The 16611-nt window shown below is 49.3% G+C and overlaps 2 protein-coding genes across 2 annotated transcripts; one reads left to right on the top strand and one right to left on the bottom strand.

Annotated features, from left to right (window-relative positions):
* Positions 1 to 418: 418 nt before the first annotated feature.
* Positions 419 to 8014, bottom strand: PSMB5 (proteasome 20S subunit beta 5). Its single transcript, XM_060255396.1, has 3 exons — positions 7698 to 8014; positions 4544 to 4850; positions 419 to 1011 (listed from the first exon to the last, which is right to left on the bottom strand). Exons 1-3 carry the CDS (start codon positions 7974 to 7976, stop codon positions 713 to 715), a joined length of 885 nt encoding a protein of 294 aa, XP_060111379.1. The 5' UTR covers positions 7977 to 8014; the 3' UTR covers positions 419 to 712.
* Positions 8015 to 13840: 5826 nt separating this feature from the next.
* On the top strand, positions 13841 to 14581 carry PSMB11 (proteasome subunit beta 11). Its single transcript, XM_060256517.1, has one exon. It carries the CDS (start codon positions 13841 to 13843, stop codon positions 14579 to 14581), a length of 741 nt encoding a protein of 246 aa, XP_060112500.1.
* Positions 14582 to 16611: the final 2030 nt, after the last annotated feature.

Here is a 16611-nt window from a genome sequence, read left to right as displayed (position 1 = left end):
GGTTGGGATTATCAAAGGCGTCTGGAGCTAGATGATGGGGGAGAATGGTCTACCGCACCACCGCAAGGACTGGTTGCAACTGACAGAAAAAGAAGGAAACCGTCCACTTAACAGCCGTTTGACTTCCGCCCTCCCTCCCTCCCTCTTTTTGTATCGCAGCCACATACGTTTTGATGCCTGTGGGAAGAGACAACCTTCTGTTTTTTGGCCTAGGAATGAAACTTTCAAGAGACGTTTCTCTGCACGTTCCTGCGCCCAAACACTCACACTCGCACAGCTGGCATGCTTTACCCCCTCTGGGTCATCCCTCAGCAGGCACAGAGCCAAACTTAACAGGACACTTCTAATGGGACTGGAAAAGCTGCAAAGGTCTTTCCCTGCCTATCCTGGGTCTTTAAATGAGGACAAAAAACAGCACTTGGGAGAGTAAAAATTTTATTCAGAACAAGCAAAGTATTTTGCTACAGGGAACACCGGCCACAAGCATGAGACAAACGTACCCCACAACGGCCAACCTGGGGGCGTGTTCCTGTCCCTCCCGCCAATAAGAGGACCCAAATCTTCTTCCATCGTGTTGGCTGACCCCTACCCCATTTTGCTTAATGGATAAACCACGCTCCCACCTATTCTATACATATGCAAATTCTCTGCTGCCAACAGCCCCTACAATGCCAAGTTCTGAGCCTCAGCCCACCCGCCACAGTCCTCTAGCTTAAGCCACTGTCTCGGCGGTTGTGTCGTTGAACGATTCGTGTAGTTTGGCCACGTCGTCGCTCGAGACACGGATCCAGCCATCCTGACGGACGTGGTAGAGGTTGACGGTGCCCCCTGAGTAGGCGTCGCGGTACGTAGCCTGGTAAATGGCACGACGGGCCAGATCGTAGGCTTCCTCGACCGAGAGATTGGGAGAGTAGCCCCGGTCCATCACCCCGTAGGCATAGACAGAACCGGACCCCACTGAGAAAACTGTGCCTGAGATCCGGTTCCCTTCGCTGTCCACGTAGTACAGGCCTGAAAGGTAGGGTGGGAAGTTTTAGGTTACTGGGACACTTTCGGCACATTCCTTATAAAAGCCGTATTAATATAAATACTCGCCCTTCCCCCCCCTCCTAGATTATAAGATTAATGTCAAAGATGATCTCTGCGCACTTGTGTTGCCAGCAGGGCAAATCAACCCCCCACCCCCCCTGAGTCCCTCCCAATCATTCAGCCCCAGAAACATCTTTCCTCTTGATGTTACACGCAACCCCAGACATGTGAATGGGCAATCCAAGAAGGAAACAGGGCAACAAAGACTAGCAGACAAGTAAGGGGGTAGGGGCTATGTAGGGGTGTTGAACATGCAGTTCGAGGGCCGAATCAGGCCCCCAGAGGGCTTCTATCAGGCCCTGAGCAACTGTCTGTCCTCTGCTTCCTACTCTCTCTCTTGCTTCCTTCTGCACAACAGCTTGCTTGGCTAGGCTTGCTCAACTGCATAGGAGCTACAGAGCAAAACCTCTATTTTCTCCATTGGCTGAGGCCCCTCCCTTGGGGAGGAAGGAGGGGAGGAATAACTTGCTTAGCTAGGCTCTCTCAATTGCACAGCAGAGCTACTGAGCCAAGCCTCTCTTCCTTCTATTGGCTGAGGCTCCCCCCCCCCCGGAATCCCCTGGGGAAGGAAGGAAAGAGCTTCTTTTGCCCAGTCCCCTGGATCTCATGGGAGAAATACAAAGAAAGCATCTTTAAGACCAGTGAGTGCTAACACTTTAAGCATGTTTTAAGTTTTAAAAAATATACACATTTGTGTTTGTCTGTTCTTTATAAAATTTATAACTCTGCTACCTAATCATAAATAGGTACACACATGGCCCGGCCCAACCTGACATAGTCTGGCCCAACAAGGTCTCATTTAAGTCAGATCCAGCCCACATAACAAATGAGTTTGACACCCTTGGGCTATGGTATAGATGGTAAGTGGGCAGTCTTCTGGCAAAGCAGCTCACAGGCCCATACCACCAATCTGAGTAACACAGGTATTTGAAACACTAGATGTCTGAGCAAATAATGAAGCCGAAGTCTACAACCACACATCTATCCATCCACCAGCTGTGCAAACCACAGGGCTCAGGACAATCTGCTCACATTTTCGTTATAAAGCCCCTCTGTTACTGGTTATATGACCCTGGAGAGTCTATCCTCTTCCAACAGCATTCTCAGTCTTTTTATCCATACATTTTTGGGACAAGATATATCGGTCTGTTTAAAACGGCAAACTATCTGGGGTTTTTTTTCCTTTTTCCCCAGCAGAAATAGTTGCACATATCCCAAGCTCCAAATCGGGGGCGGGGGGGGGGGGGCGCAAACTTGCTTAACATAAGAGCCGCACAGAATAAACGTCAGACGTTTGAGAAAGGACGGAAGGAAGGAAGATGAATAGATGGGGAGAGGCTAAAAGAAAGCAAGTCTGCCGTGAAAATGTTGTAAAAGCAATGTCACCCCAGAGTTGGAAATGACTGGTGCTTGCACAGAGGACCTTTCCTTTTCCTACGAGCACAAGTTTGCCTACTGTGATGTTGCTGTCAACCCCAGGGCTTTTTTAAAAAAGCAGGAACGCACAGGAATGCAGTCTCGACTGGCTTGGTATTGGGGGTGTGGCCTAATATACAGATGAGTTCCTGCTGGGCTTTTTCTACAAATACAACCCTGGTGCATCCTCACACTAACATTTCAATGCTTCTCTATTTAAGATGGGGGGGGGGGAAGGTTGTCCAGATAGTATGATTCTATTCATGCATCGGAGCAGCAGCTCCAAGCTGCCAGTGCTAACGGAACTTTCCTCTAGTTATTGATCCCCTCGTATTTGAAGGCACACAACAGGAAGTCACTCCTGTCAAGGAAGCTTGCGAAGAATAACTGTCAAAAACCTAACTGTGACTGCTGGGAAACCAAGCTGAAGCGAGTGTTAAGTTAAGCCTAACGAGGCAGAGATCTGCAGCCACATGTCGTTTCCTTCCACTGCCAAAATGTAATGTCACAGAACAGGGTGTGACACTATGCTCAAAATCTGGAGGCAGGGGGTATTGTCTGCAGAGGCAGAAAACAGTAATGTGAAGGCCTGGGGTCTCTGAGATAACTGCAAGGAAACACGCAGGAGGAATCCTGATGTGCAACCAGAAACATCACAACAGTAGATTAGAACTCATGAACTACTTTGTTATAGGGCAAACGGGAACTAGTGGAAAGAATCCTAGAATCACAGAGGTGGAACGGGCCACTGAGTATCTAGTCCAGCCCCCTGCTCAATGCAGGATCAGCCTAGAGCATCCTTGACAAGCGCACAGGATCACAGAGTTGGAAGGTGTCAAGCCCGGTTGTTTTATAAGATGGCTGAACAGATGTCAGGCTAATACTCTGGTTCTCCTCCATTATTTACAACCCAGATATCATGTACGTCTCACCACCTGGCAAAAGAATGTTTAAACAGAGGCTAGAAGGTCATCTGACAGCAATGAAGATCCTGTGAATTTAGGGGGAAGTGTTTGTGAGTGTCCTCCATTGTGCAGGGGGTTGGACTAGATGACCCTAGAGGTCCCTTCTAACCAGGGCCGGCATGCTGTGTCTGAAAGATGCACTCCCTAAAATTCACAGGCTCCTTAACCTTAGATTTGAATGAACTGCCTTTTGTAACCTTTTATGATACCCTATATATGCACCATGTAACCTCTGGTATCTCAGTATTTCCAAGGACCTTTGAATTCCTAAATAAACTAATAATTCCTAAATATTTGCAACAAAACAAAGGACTTCATTATTGGGAATCTCGGGGCTTGACAGAAGGGGCCATGCAGGCCTTCAAAGAAGCATTTCTAACAGGTTATCAACAGGAACCTTGGGGCAATTTCAGTGTCTAAAATGGGTTGCCAAACTGCGGTTCCGGAGCCACATGTGGCTTTCACACATATTGTGTGGCCCTCTAAGTTCCCACCACCCCATCGGCCAGCTTGGAGAAGGCATCTGTCTCTTTAAATCACTTCTCCAAGCCTAGCTAGCTGGCGGCTTGGAGAATGAATTTTAAAGTTGGTCTCTCTCCACTTCTCCCTCCCCTCTATTTGCCTGCCTGCCTTTCTTCCTTCCAGCTCGCAAACATCTGTCATTCGCATCTTGTGGCTCTCAAACATCCTGACCGTTAAGGGCAGTCCCTCAGTGGAACAGGCTTCCTGGGGAGGCGGTGGGCTCTCCTTCCTTGGAGGTTTTTAAACAGAGGCTAGATGGCCATCTGACAGCAATGACGATCCTGTGAATTTAGGGGGACGTGTTTGTGAGTTTCCTGCATTGTGCAGGGGGTTGGACTAGACGACCCTGGCGGTCCCTTCCAACTCTACGATTCTAGGATCTGACACTTATTCTATGTGGCTCTTTTGTTAAAGCAAGTTTGGCCACCCCTGACCTAAAATGAAATCCATAAAATGCAGAGTGAAGTTTAAAACCATTTTGGGCTTAGTGAGAAGCAGCAGAAGCTCAGGCGAAGCTAGGCTGCTGAAAGGCAACGCAGAGGGTCCCTCACCTGGCCCTCGCTTGTCCCAGCCACAGATCATGGTGCCCATGGACAGCCCCATGCCCTTGTACTGATACACCATGTTGGCCAGCAGCTTGGAGGCAGCGGCCACCGAGATGCGCTCCTTGTTGCGGAGTTCGTAGATGCGGCACTGCCGAGCCAGCAGCCGCTCCCAGAAGCTGCAATCCGCTGCACCGCCAGCCATGGTGCCAAGGAGGTAAGGATTGATCTCGATGACCTTCTTAACCGTTTGTGATGCGATGTAGACTCCTGCGGTGGCCCGTGAGTCTACCGCTACAATCACACCATGCTGGAACTGGAGGAGGGCAAGAAGAAATGAAGAAAGGCCATGAGTAACCAGAGAGCCACAATCCACAATCTGAATGCAATAAAAAAGGCCAATGCCATGCTGGGAATTATTAGGAATAATAGAAAACAAATCAGCCAGTATCATAATGCCCCTGTATAAATCGATGGTGCGGTCTCATTTGGAATACTGTGTACAATTTTGGTCACGGCACCTCAAAAAGGATATTATAGCACTGGAAAAAGTCCAGAAAAGGGCAACTAGAATGATTGAAGGTTTGGAACACTTTCCCTATGAAGAAAGGTTAAAACGCTTGAGGCTCTTTACCTTGGAGAAATGTCGACTGCGGGGTGACACGATAGAAGTTTACAAGATTATGAATGGGATGGAGAAAGTAGAGAAAGAACTACTTGTCTCCCTTTCTCACAATACGAGAACTCGTGGGCATTCGATGAAATTGCTGAGCAGCCGGGTTAGAACGGATAAAAGGAAGTCCTTCTTCACCCAAAGGTGATTAACATGTGGAATTCACTGCCACAGGAGGTGGCGGCGGCTATAAGCATAGACAGCTTCAAGAGGGGTTTGGATAAAAATACGAAGCAGAGGTCCATCAGTGTCTATTAGCCACAGTATATTATTGGAACAGTATGGGGCAGTGATGCTCTGCATTCTTGGTGCTTGGGCCAGGGGGGGCGGGGCAAAGTGGAAGGGCTTCTAGACCCACTTGTGAACCTTCTGATTGCACTTGGGTTTTGTTTGTTTTTTTGGCCACTGTGTGACACAGAGTGTTGGACTGGATGGGCTTTTCTTATGTTCTTATGTTAATGCTTGCTAGTCTAAAGGGAGGTAGTGACTCTAGCCATTTCACCACACTTCATCATACGGGCCACGAGATGTGGCAACTTAAGGAAGCATTTGTCTGCAAGTCCAGAATGGGAGATATCAACATCAGCCTGGAGACCACTGGCAGGAAGACTGGATATTTTATACAAACAAAGGCTTCCCTCAGATAGACACACCAGTCAAAAACTGCAGCCGGGTTTAAGACACCTATGCACTCTTTCCTAGCAAGAAAGTCACACAAATTCAAGGCCAAATTCAAGGCATATCAAATCTGTAACTTTAATTCAGAAGTTTCAAGCTAAGGCCTCCTGAAACATTTTTGTCAAGTAAAAGCATCAGAAGAGCACTGCAGGATCAGACCAGTAGTCCATATAGTCCAGCATCTTGTTGTTCCTACAATATTGATGTAAGGATATCATATATGTTTGAGCTTCTGTAATCTTTGTATTTGCAGTGGTCTTCTCATTAATTTTAATCCTGCACAAATCAGCTACAGGTGATTACACCTGCTCCAAGTCCACCAACCTTATCACTACTTGATCTTCTTTCCAACCGCGCTCCCCCACCCCTCTTCACAGTCATCCACACTGACACCCCCCACCCAATTCCATACCTTATTTCAATTTCTCCATTGTTTTGCCCCAGTAGGGTTGCCAAGTCCAATTCAAAAAATATCTGAGGACTTTGGGGGTGGAGCCAGGAGACATTCTGGGTGGAGCCAGGTTGCGACAAACATAATTGAACTCCAAAAGGAGTTCTGGCCATCACATTTAAAGGGACCACACACCTTTTAAATGCCTTCCCACCACTGGAAATAAGGAAGGATGAAGGCACCTTCTTTGGGGAGTCATAGAATTGGACCCCCTGGTCCAATCTTTTTGAAACCTGGAGGGTATTTTGGGAAGAGGTACTGGATGCCCAGATCAATTCTCCATTAAACCCCATGGCAGAGGTGGCCAAACTGTGGCTCTTTCACTTATATTGTGCGAAAACCCCACCGTCCTGTTTGCTGGCTTGGAGAAGGTGTGATCACCTGTAGCTGCTTTATGCAGAATTAAAATTTCTCTCTTTAAATCGCGTCTCCAACCCAAGCTGGCCAGCAGATTGGAGCATGCATTTAAAGTTAAAAGTTGCTTTACTTCCACCTCTCCTTCCCCCCTCCCTCCTCTATTTGCCTGCCGGCCTGCCTGTTCTCAGACATCCAATGTTCATATCTTGTTGCTCTCAAACATCTGATGTTTATTCTATGCGGCTCTTACATTAAGCAAGTTCAGCCACTCCCGCCCAATGGGAATCGGTCTCCATAGGGAATCATGGAGTGCCCAGCAGACATTTCCCTCCCTCCCCCACCACTTTCTAATGACCCCGAAGCAGGGGGAGGGCCTCCAAACCGGAGAATCCCATATCATAAGAACATAAGAGAAGCCATGTTGGATCAGGCCAATGGCCCATCCAGTCCAACACTCTGTGTCACATAAGAACATAAGAGAAGCCATGTTGGATCAGGCCAATGGCCCATCCAGTCCAACACTCTGTGTCACACAGTGGCCAATATATGTGTGTATATATATATATATACACATACACACATAAATACACACATATATACACACACACTGTGGCTAATAGCCACTGATGGACCTCTGCTCCATATTTTTATCCAATCCCCTCTTAAAGCCGGCTATGCTTGTAGCTGCCGCCACCTCCAGTGGCAGTGAGCTCCACATGTTAATCACCCTTTGGGTGAAGAAGTACTTCCTTTTATCCGTTCTAACCCGACTGCTCATCAATTTCATTGAATGCCCACGAGTTCGCGTATGGTGAGAAAGGGAGAAAAGGACTTCTTTCTGTCCCCACCTGGAGACTGGCAACTCGAACCCAATTCCATACCTGATTTCAGTCCCTCCCCTGTTTTGCCCTAGGCCGCGAGCAACCCACCCTAAGTGCCAGGAAACACGCCCCCAAGCCCCCCCACGCCAAACCAAAGGGCAGAGCCTGCTCCCGGCCTCGCACCTTGAAGGCCAAAGTGGTGGTCCCGTGCAGGAGCTCGATCTTGGCATCCACCGCGGCGGTGCTGGGACAAGGGGCGGCCAGAGACAAGTGCAATCCCGCGGCCTCCGGCCCCTTTTCTCCTCCATCGTAAGAGCTGAGCGCGGCCAACCGAAATTCGCAGCCGGCGCCCAAACCGAAGTACCCGGCCCGGTTCACGGTCTGTTGCGGCTCCAGCAGGCTGGCCAGCGCCATCTTGGATGTGGGCGAGCAGCAGTGACTCAGGGAAGAGCTACGGCCCATCTCCTATATAAAGCTCCGGGCGCCATGTTGCGTGAGGGCAAACGAAGGCGGGGTGAGGCTTACGTCACAACAAGCGACCTAGAAGGCTAATTCCGCCATTTTTGGTGAGGGCGGGCAGGCGGTTTGGTAAAGAAGAGCGGGCGCCATTTTAAGTAAGGGCACGGCTCGTTGGGAGACTTCTGAGGGGTGACGAAGCCGATCCGCAGTTGCTCCTCTCGACACAAGTGAATGGGAACGAAAGGCGGCAGTCGCCATCCTCGTTTCCTCTGGGGAATGTCATGTTGGGAAAGCAAAGGGATGTCATCAGGTGTGTGGGGGGGTGATTTTTACCAGTGACATTTAGAGCAGGCAGCAAAGTTATGCAACGACAAGGCTGGAATAACGCCTAAGTAGGGTTGCCAATCCCCAGGTGGGGGCAGGGGATTGTTTTATAAGATGGCTGAACAAATGTCAGGCTAATACTCTGGTTCTCCTCCATTATTTACAACCCAGGGTCATCAGAAAGCGGGGGTGGGGAGAGGAAATGTCTGCTGGGCACTCTGTTATTCCCTATGGAGTCTGATTTCCATAGGATATAATGGAGAATTGAACTGTGAGTAACTAGGGTTTGGGGGGGGGGGCGTGTTTTGAGGTAGAGGCACCAAATCTGCAGCATAGCATCCGATGCCTCTTCTCAAAACACCTTCCAAGTTTCAAAATGATTGGACCAGGGGGTCCAATTCTATGAGCCCCCAAAGAAGGTGCCCCTATCCTTCATTATTTCCAATGAAGGGAAGGCATTTCAAAGGTGTGCGGTCCCTTTAAGTGAAAGGGCCGAAACTCCCTTTGGAGTTCAATTATGCTTATCACAACCTTTCTCCTGGCTCCACCCCCAAAGTCCTCAGATATTTCTTGAATTGTCTCTGGCAACCCTACGCCTAAGGAAGTTAGCTTTTCCTGTGGAACTCACCATGACATGAAATCAATAATACAACCCACTGTATTATTAGCAGTGATTAGGCAAGATCATTGAGGAATCTACTGCTAGAACAGGGGTGGCCTGTTGCGATGATGTCACTTCCAGGTGATGTCATTGTGCCACACGCACAACAGTCCACCCCTGCAGCAGCGGAAGGACTTGGCAACCCTAGTGTCTGCTTGTGTGATTGTCCTGAGCTGATCTGCTTCGGAACAACTGGCATGAGACCTGTGCTTTGGATTAGGAAACACCTGGGCCTTTTTGTTTTTTAAAAAAAGCCCAGCGGGAACTCATTTACATATTAAGCCACACCCCGACACCAAGCCAGCTGGAACTGTGTTCCTGAGCGTTCCTGCTCAAACAAAACCCTGGAAACACCCAACTGCCCCCTGGAAGGAGAAGAGTCTCCTTAATGTGGGGGTGTCTCATTTATGGTGGCCCACACCTTATTTTGGGGTTCAGAGCTTTTAAACTCACCTCAATGTTTGGGGATGATTTCATGAATAGGTCACAAATAAGGAACTAGGAACTGATTTCAGCCTCCTAGGGGTGGCCAAACTGTGGCTCTTTCGCACATATTGTGTGGCTCTTGAAGCCACTGCCACCCTGTCAGCCACCTTCGAGAAGGCATTTTCATTTTTGAATCACTTCTCCAAGGCAAGCCAGCCAGTGGTTTGGAGAATGCATTTAATGTTAAGGTTGCTTTCTTCCCACCTCTCCCTCCTCTGACCTTCCTTCCTTCCTTCCTTCCTTCCTTCCTTCCTTCCTTCCTTCCTTCCTTCCTTCCTTCCTTCCTTCCTTCCTTCCTTCCTTCCTTCCTTCTTTCTTTCCTTCCGACATCCGACATTTGTGTTTTTGCGGCTCTCAGATATCTGACATTTATATTATGTGACTTATATTAAGCAAGTTTGGCCACCCCTGCTCTGGCCTAATATTGTTGTCCGTGCCATCCCTAGAGCCTCGGTTTGTTTATTTATTTATACTTTGAATTTATGAATTGCCCAATTCCTGTGCGCCCAGGGCTCAGTACAATTTCCAGCAGTTCCCCTGAGGTATTTTGAAATGGGCTGAAGGCTCTGTCTTGAGTAACGCAACTGAATTTAACCTCAAACTGCGACTAAACGAATGCAGCTTCAGCAGTAGTAAAAGCTCTTCTGGTGGTAAAATGCTGGTGCAAAGAAGACGCGAATGTTCTCCTTTTTTTTGGAACGAAAACCCCAGCTCTTCCTGCAGCTGAATCACAGCTAGAAAATGCACTATAGCATGCAGCTGGTTTTCACTCTTCTGTTTCCAGTCACGCTCCCTCCGCACATATTCTGGCCTCCCTGCCCTACCCCCAAATTCAGGATAGACGCAGCTGGGGAACGCAGCGTTGCATTTTTCTGGGAAACAAAGGAGGCAGTGGAGGGTGACAGCCACTGACAGGGAAGCGTCCCCTATCACTTGTGGGGTGGGGAGTAAGGAGTAATAACCCTCTCTGTGCTGGGGACCAGCTGAAATGTGCAACGGTCGTTTGGCCAGTGTTCCTTCTAAGCTGAGGTAGTGTGAGCTGGCTCACAGTCAATGCTCCCTAAGCTGTGGAGTCTTGTGAGCAAAAGGTCTACTTTGTGAGCTACTGGCGTTAAAATAGTGAGCTACTGCATACATTTAGAAGAAGAATTGCAGATTTATACCCCACCCTTCTCTCTGAATCAGAGACTCAGAGCGGCTTACAATCTCCCATATCTTCTCCCCCCACAACAGGCACCCTGTGAGGTGGGTGGGGCTGAGAGGGTTCTCACAGCAGCTGCCCTTTCAAGGACAGCCTCTGCCAGAGCTATGGCTGACCCAAGGCCATTCCAGCAGGTGCAAGTGGAGGAGTGGGGAATCAAACCCAGTTCTCCCAGATAAGAGTCCGCACACTTAACCACTACACCAAACTGGCTACGGGCATGAAAGTTGGGAGCTACTGCATCAATTAGTTTGCTCTGGGGCCATTTTTCCTGAGCAAAGACAAAAATGTGTGAACTGGAGGCTAAAAAACGGTGAGCTAGCTCACACTAACCCAGCTTAGAGGGAACACTGCTCACAGTTATTTAGCCTCCAGCTCACACATTTTTGTCTTGACTCAGGAAAAATGGCCCCAGAGCAAACTAATTGATGCAGTAGCTCCCAACTTTCATGCCCGTAGCTCATAAAGTACAATTTTCACATACAAGGCTCCGCAGCTTAGAGGGGGTGTCGGTTGTGGCCATCCAAAGCCTTCGCTTGATGCTGACAAGCGGTTCCGGGCCCACGCGATGCAGATGCGAAGAACTGAGCGCAAAAAAAAGAGAAAATCTATTCCGAACAAAGTTGCACGCTGCAAAAGCATATTTGGTATGTCTAGCATCATCAGTCCAGCTGTCAGCCTGTTCTCAGAGATCGTCCCAAAGCAGCTTCCCTGGAGCCCAGATGTGAAAGCCGATTGTTGCCTCCACCAAAAAGAGGCCGTGTCACATCTGCCTTCTGCACAGAGAATCACACGCTGCTGCAACTAAACGTATATTTGAGTTCCATACCTCGCAGGCAGGCCTGTCCCAAGGACACAGAGCCAATAACAGCACACAGAGCCACATTTCATCCCACTGGTTGTCATGAGGAATTTTTTTAAAGAAAAGGAAAGAGGAAGTGCTCCTGCTACAACAGGATTTTCATTTTCTTTCAGCAGAGGGAGGGGGCCATGTTGTGAATAGCTGCTTCCATATGTCAACGATTTTCCATGTCGTTTTTATTGCCAATATTTCAGGGCTTTTTTCGAGCAGGAACGTAGTTCTGGCTGGCTCCCCATTGGGTGTGGCCCAATATGCAAATGAGCTCCTGCTGGGCTTTTTCCACAACCCCCCTGCGCGAAATAATGGTGACATCAGGGGGTGTGGCCTAATATGCAAATTAGCTCCTGCTGGGCTTTTTCTGCAAAAAAACCCGCACGAAAAAATTGCGACATCAGGGGGTGTGGCCTAATATGCAAATGTGTTCCTGCTGGACTTTTTCTAAAAAAACCCTGCGTGAAATAATGGTGACATCAGGGGGTGTGGCCTAATATGCAAATGAGCTCCAGCTGGTTTTTTCCCACAAAAAAGCCCTGAGTGAAACAATGGTGACATCAGGGGTGTGGCCTAATATGCAAATGTGTTTCTGCTGGGCTTTTTCTTTAAAAAAAACCCTGCGTGAAATAATGGTAACATCAGGGGGTGTGGCCTAATACGCAAATGAGCTCCTGCTGGGCTTTTTTCTTAAAAAAAGCCCTGAGCAAAACAATGGCGACATCAGGGGGTGTGGCCTAATACCCAAATTTGTTCCTGCTGGGCTTTTTTTCCCTACCAAAAAAGCCCTGCCGATATGAACACAGAGGCATTCACAGTGCCAGTGGAGGACCCTCATGATCCAACTGCTTTGGAATATTTCCTCATACTTTCCTTGCCTCAGCCTACCCCTCTCCCATTTCCCTGGAGGGCTTTAAGAAAGACTGGCAATTAACTTTTAGTTATAGCATTAAGAGCCCCGTGGTGCAGAGTGTTAAAGCTGCAGTGCTGCAGTCCTAAGCTCTGCTCACGACCTGAGTTCAATCCCAGCGGAAGCTGGGTTCAGGTAGCCGGCTCCAGGTTGACTCAGCCTTCCAACCTTCCGAGGTCAGTAAAATGAGGTCCCAGCTTGCTGGGGGGAAAGTGTAGATGTCTGGGGAAGGCAATGGCAATCCACCCCATAAAACATCTGCCGTGAAAACGTTGTGAAAGCAACATCACCCCAGAGTCGGAAACGACTGGTGCTTGCACAGGGGACTACCTTTACCTTTTTATAGCATTAAAATCTTATAATCAGGGCTTTTTTTTGTAGCAGGAACTCCTTTGCATACGGGGCCACACATCCTTGATGTAGCCAATCCTCCAGGAGCTTACAGGGCTCTTAGTACAGGGCCTACTCTAAGCTCCAGGAGGATTGGCTACATCAGGGGTGTGTGGCCTAATATACAAAGGAGTTCTTGCTACAAAAAAAAGCCCCTAGTTATAATGATCTATCTGCTAGGTCCTCTGAATTCCCAGCTATCATTCCTTCAAAGTAAAACAAACTGTCTGTTTTCATTGCAGAGATATAAGGGGAAAGGCATTATATCTGCAGAGGATGGAGCTAAAGATTTTACTTTTTTTGAAAAAAAAAATGCAAACTGTGAGTTCAGAGGAATTAGTAGCATTATAGCGATATGTCAATTGTAAAAAGTTTTCTGGTGCCAGGTAAGAATGCCAGGATTTGGAAAAGGAAAATGTTGCAGATGCATGTAGGATCTGTAAAAGGCACACCTTTTCATGTACACAGCTCTTCGACTACAATCTTTCAAAAAAAAAAAAAAGATAAGAAGAAGCCCGGTTCGAGAGAGATCACAGCAAAGCAGTGCAAACCCAGGAAATGGACAATTGGGGATCCCGTTGCGTAAATACTCCGAGAAACCTGCTCCAGCTTTGAAACCAAAGCAAAGCACAAACCTCTGCATGGGAGCAACTAATTAGTTCCCTTCCTAACACCTCCCACTGACGCCTCCCTCCCTTTTGACTTCTTTCTGCCATTTGCAATTTGCCCCCTCCTTTTAAGGCTGCAGTCCTAGGTACTCTTACCTGGGAATAAACCAAACTGGACTCAGTGGAAATCACGCTTCAAGTAAACACATCTTGTGCCTCTTTCGGTTGCCTGATACCTGAAAGCAGCAGATAGCAAAAAACAAGTCATAACCTGTCATCTGGCAAAGCAATTTTCTAGCAACATTATCTGCTTGTCCTCCCCATCCTCCTCGTCATGAAGCATGTCCCTTACCTGACCCATCCCTCTCTCTCTCTCCTCCATCCCCACCACTTTATAAGTCTTCTTCTCCAGTTTCTTCCAGCATTCTTCAGCAATGGCTCTCCAGGACATTCTGGGTACGAATCGCCTTTCACAGTCACCGTGTTGGCCTCTGTCACCCCCCGGCCGGAGGACAGTACGCCCACCCTTCTTACTATCCCATGGCACAACTACCCTGGCGTTTCGCTGCAGCCACGGGGTGGTGGTGGCTGCAGATACACGCTCCTCCTGCGGCAGCCTCATCTGCGATCCGGCTTCCCGTAAGGTCATCACGCTCCACCGCCACCTGATAGCGACCACGTCCGGGACCTCTGCAGACTGTGCCGCTTGGCTCCGTATTCTGCGCTGCTCCCTACGCCTGAGGCACCTCCACGAGGGGCAGCAGCCCAGCGTGGCCGGGGCAGCAAAGCTGCTGGCTCGTCTGCTGCATGGATGCCACAGCAAAGATCTCTGCGTGGCCACCCTGCTGTGTGGTTGGGACCGCACAGGGCCCGGATTGCATTACGTGTACAGCGATGGTACTTGCTTCTCCGGAGATGTCTTTTCGGTCGGCTCCGGGTCCCCCTATGCCTACGCTGTCTTGGATGGGGCCTACCGCTATGACCTTCCAGTCGGGGAGGCTTTTGCCCTGGCCCGCCAGGCCGTAGCTCACGCGGCCTGCCGAGATGCCTACTCTGGAGGCAACGTTGACCTCTACCACGTTGAGCAAAACGGGTGGATCTGTGTCTCCCGGGAAGACGTGGGCCGAGTCTACCAAGTTTTGGAGGAAACGGCAGAAGAGGAGGGGGGTTTGTGAAGAAGAGCAATTTGGAAAAGAACAGATCAGACTAAACCCATAAAGCCTCGTTTGTTCCAGCAGGAAGCCACAACAATCCAGATCGGGAAATCATTCATTTTGGGAAACTACAGGAGAGCAAAGTATGGTTTGAAGCAAGGGGAGCAGGGGGTGGGGATAGAAAGGCCATTAAGGACTAAATTGGTTTATCAATAGGAAAACATCCCCCCAGAAAACAGTCATGTAAAATAATGGGCCTACTGTATACCTGTGTGGCCCGTCATGTACCAGAATATGCAGGGTGTGAAGAAGGAACAGAAATGCTGGCGACAAACTATGAATCAAAAGGTGGCATAATTCGTCAGTACGGGACAAGAGAAAAAAAAATCTCCAACATCCCATGTGATAAACAACCTTGGGCCAGTATAAACCAGCATGATCAACTTGTGTGACAGATTACGCCAGTATGGAGCAGATGGTAACGGCGGCATCCCTTACCCACGCGAAAGCCTTTGGGCCAGCGTAAACCAGGATGGCGCAGTCTTTGCTGGTGTGAAACCTCGAATATATGGTATGAATCCGCTGAACCCAACAGAGAACCGTATGCTACCCTGAGTCAACCAGGCATGACCAACCCATTTGAACGACTTGCAACGAGCATCAAGATGGGGGTTGGCAGAACCTTGGACAGAGTAAAGAAGGCCTGGGATGAATCGGTTTTGTGCGGCTGAGTCAAATCTGTTTGGACCAGGGAAACGGCTAGCAAACATCACTGGAAAAACCAGCGCTGTTTACCGTTGGCCTTGGCAGGCCGGCGAATGGAGGAACCAGACGCAACCGACACCAACAGAGCCCAGGAACAAGCCGATCGCTGCATTGTTTGACAAATAATTGGATCCCGGCCCTGCGTTTTTATTCCCCGTCCCCTTCACAGGCTGTGAAACGTGTCACAGGGAAGTGCTGGGAATGCAGTGAGTGGTGATAAACGCACATTTATCTCTCTGTCGCCGGCTCTATCTCGTTCTATCTCCCCGCTTCGGTGTCCTTCTGCGCACCCTGCGTCACCGTCCGTCGTCTAATTATGTTTCCCCTTGGCATTGTCTGCCAGTCGCCTGCAGACGTCCCCCCACCCCCCGTCTCTCGCCCCTGTCTCCGAAGGTGGGCAAAATAAGCGACAGCAAACCGATAAACGTTTTTGGAAGTCGGCACGAGTGAGCTGCCTGTCCCTGGTCCCGTCGCAGCCCCAGTCCCTAGAGTGCCCCCCAGTGGTGATGGCGGAGCTGCAAATCCCAGAGCTCATTGCTATTCCTGGCGTACTTGGCACCGGCTACAATCTTGGGGACGCGGCACCATTGTCTGCTCTTATCTTAATTGGCATCTCCTGGCCATGGCAGTGATGCTGGCGGAGGGCCCATGCCTCCCTTCCCCTTCTCACTCCTCCAGCCTGGCCTGCCTCGCTCTGTCGCTCCCAATCGGTCTGCCTTCATCCGCCCAGCCCTCTCCTCCCTGGCTTTTCTCCCTTGCTCCCTTTTGCTTCTGTTTGTCCTCCTCGTTTCTCCACCTGCCCTTTCCTCATTCTCCCCATTGTCTTCTCTTACATGTCCCTCCTTTGTTTCAGGTGGAACAGCTTTATCCTCTGTCCCTGTCTGACTTCCTGGTTCCAGTTGAGACCCCAGGTCTCAGGTGCAGAGAGGGGAAGGGGCTAACCATACCTTGTTCCTCCTCCTCCTCTCTGCCCAAGTCTCCACTCCACAGCTCAGAGAAGACCTCGAGCAGGGGAGGCCAAACTGCAGCTCGGAAGCCATATCTGGCTCTTTCACACACATTGTGTGGTTCTTGAAGCCTCCACAGCCCCATCGGCCAGCTTGGATAAGGCGTTTGTCTCTTTAAATCACTTCTCCAAGCCAAGCCAGCCAGTGGTTTGGAGAATGAATTTAAAGTTAAAGTTGCTTTCTTTCAATCTCTCCCTCCCCCATCTATTTTTCCTCCCTCCCTTCCTTCCGAAGTGGGGAGAGCCAGTTTAGTGTCGTGGTTGAGTGCGCGGACTCTTA

This window comes from Heteronotia binoei, chromosome 15 (genome assembly GCF_032191835.1).
Source record: "Heteronotia binoei isolate CCM8104 ecotype False Entrance Well chromosome 15, APGP_CSIRO_Hbin_v1, whole genome shotgun sequence".
Lineage (NCBI taxonomy): Eukaryota > Metazoa > Chordata > Lepidosauria > Squamata > Gekkonidae > Heteronotia > Heteronotia binoei.
The sequence above is the reverse complement of the archived record's forward strand: the minus strand, read 5'-3'. Positions and strand labels throughout refer to the sequence as shown.

Bases quoted from the DNA above. Each gene is read 5' to 3' on its own strand.
- PSMB5 (XM_060255396.1), bottom strand. From the start codon at position 7,976: ATGGGCCGTAGCTCTTCCCTGAGTCACTGCTGCTCGCCCACATCCAAG. The intron at 4,851-7,697 runs GTGCGAGGCCGG...GCCCTCCTCCAG, and splicing joins CCACCACTTTGGCCTTCAAG to TTCCAGCATGGTGTGATTGT. The intron at 1,012-4,543 runs GTGAGGGACCCT...CCTACCTTTCAG, and splicing joins CTGGGACAAGCGAGGGCCAG to GCCTGTACTACGTGGACAGC.
- PSMB11 (XM_060256517.1), top strand. From the start codon at position 13,841: ATGGCTCTCCAGGACATTCTGGGTACGAATCGCCTTTCACAGTCACCG.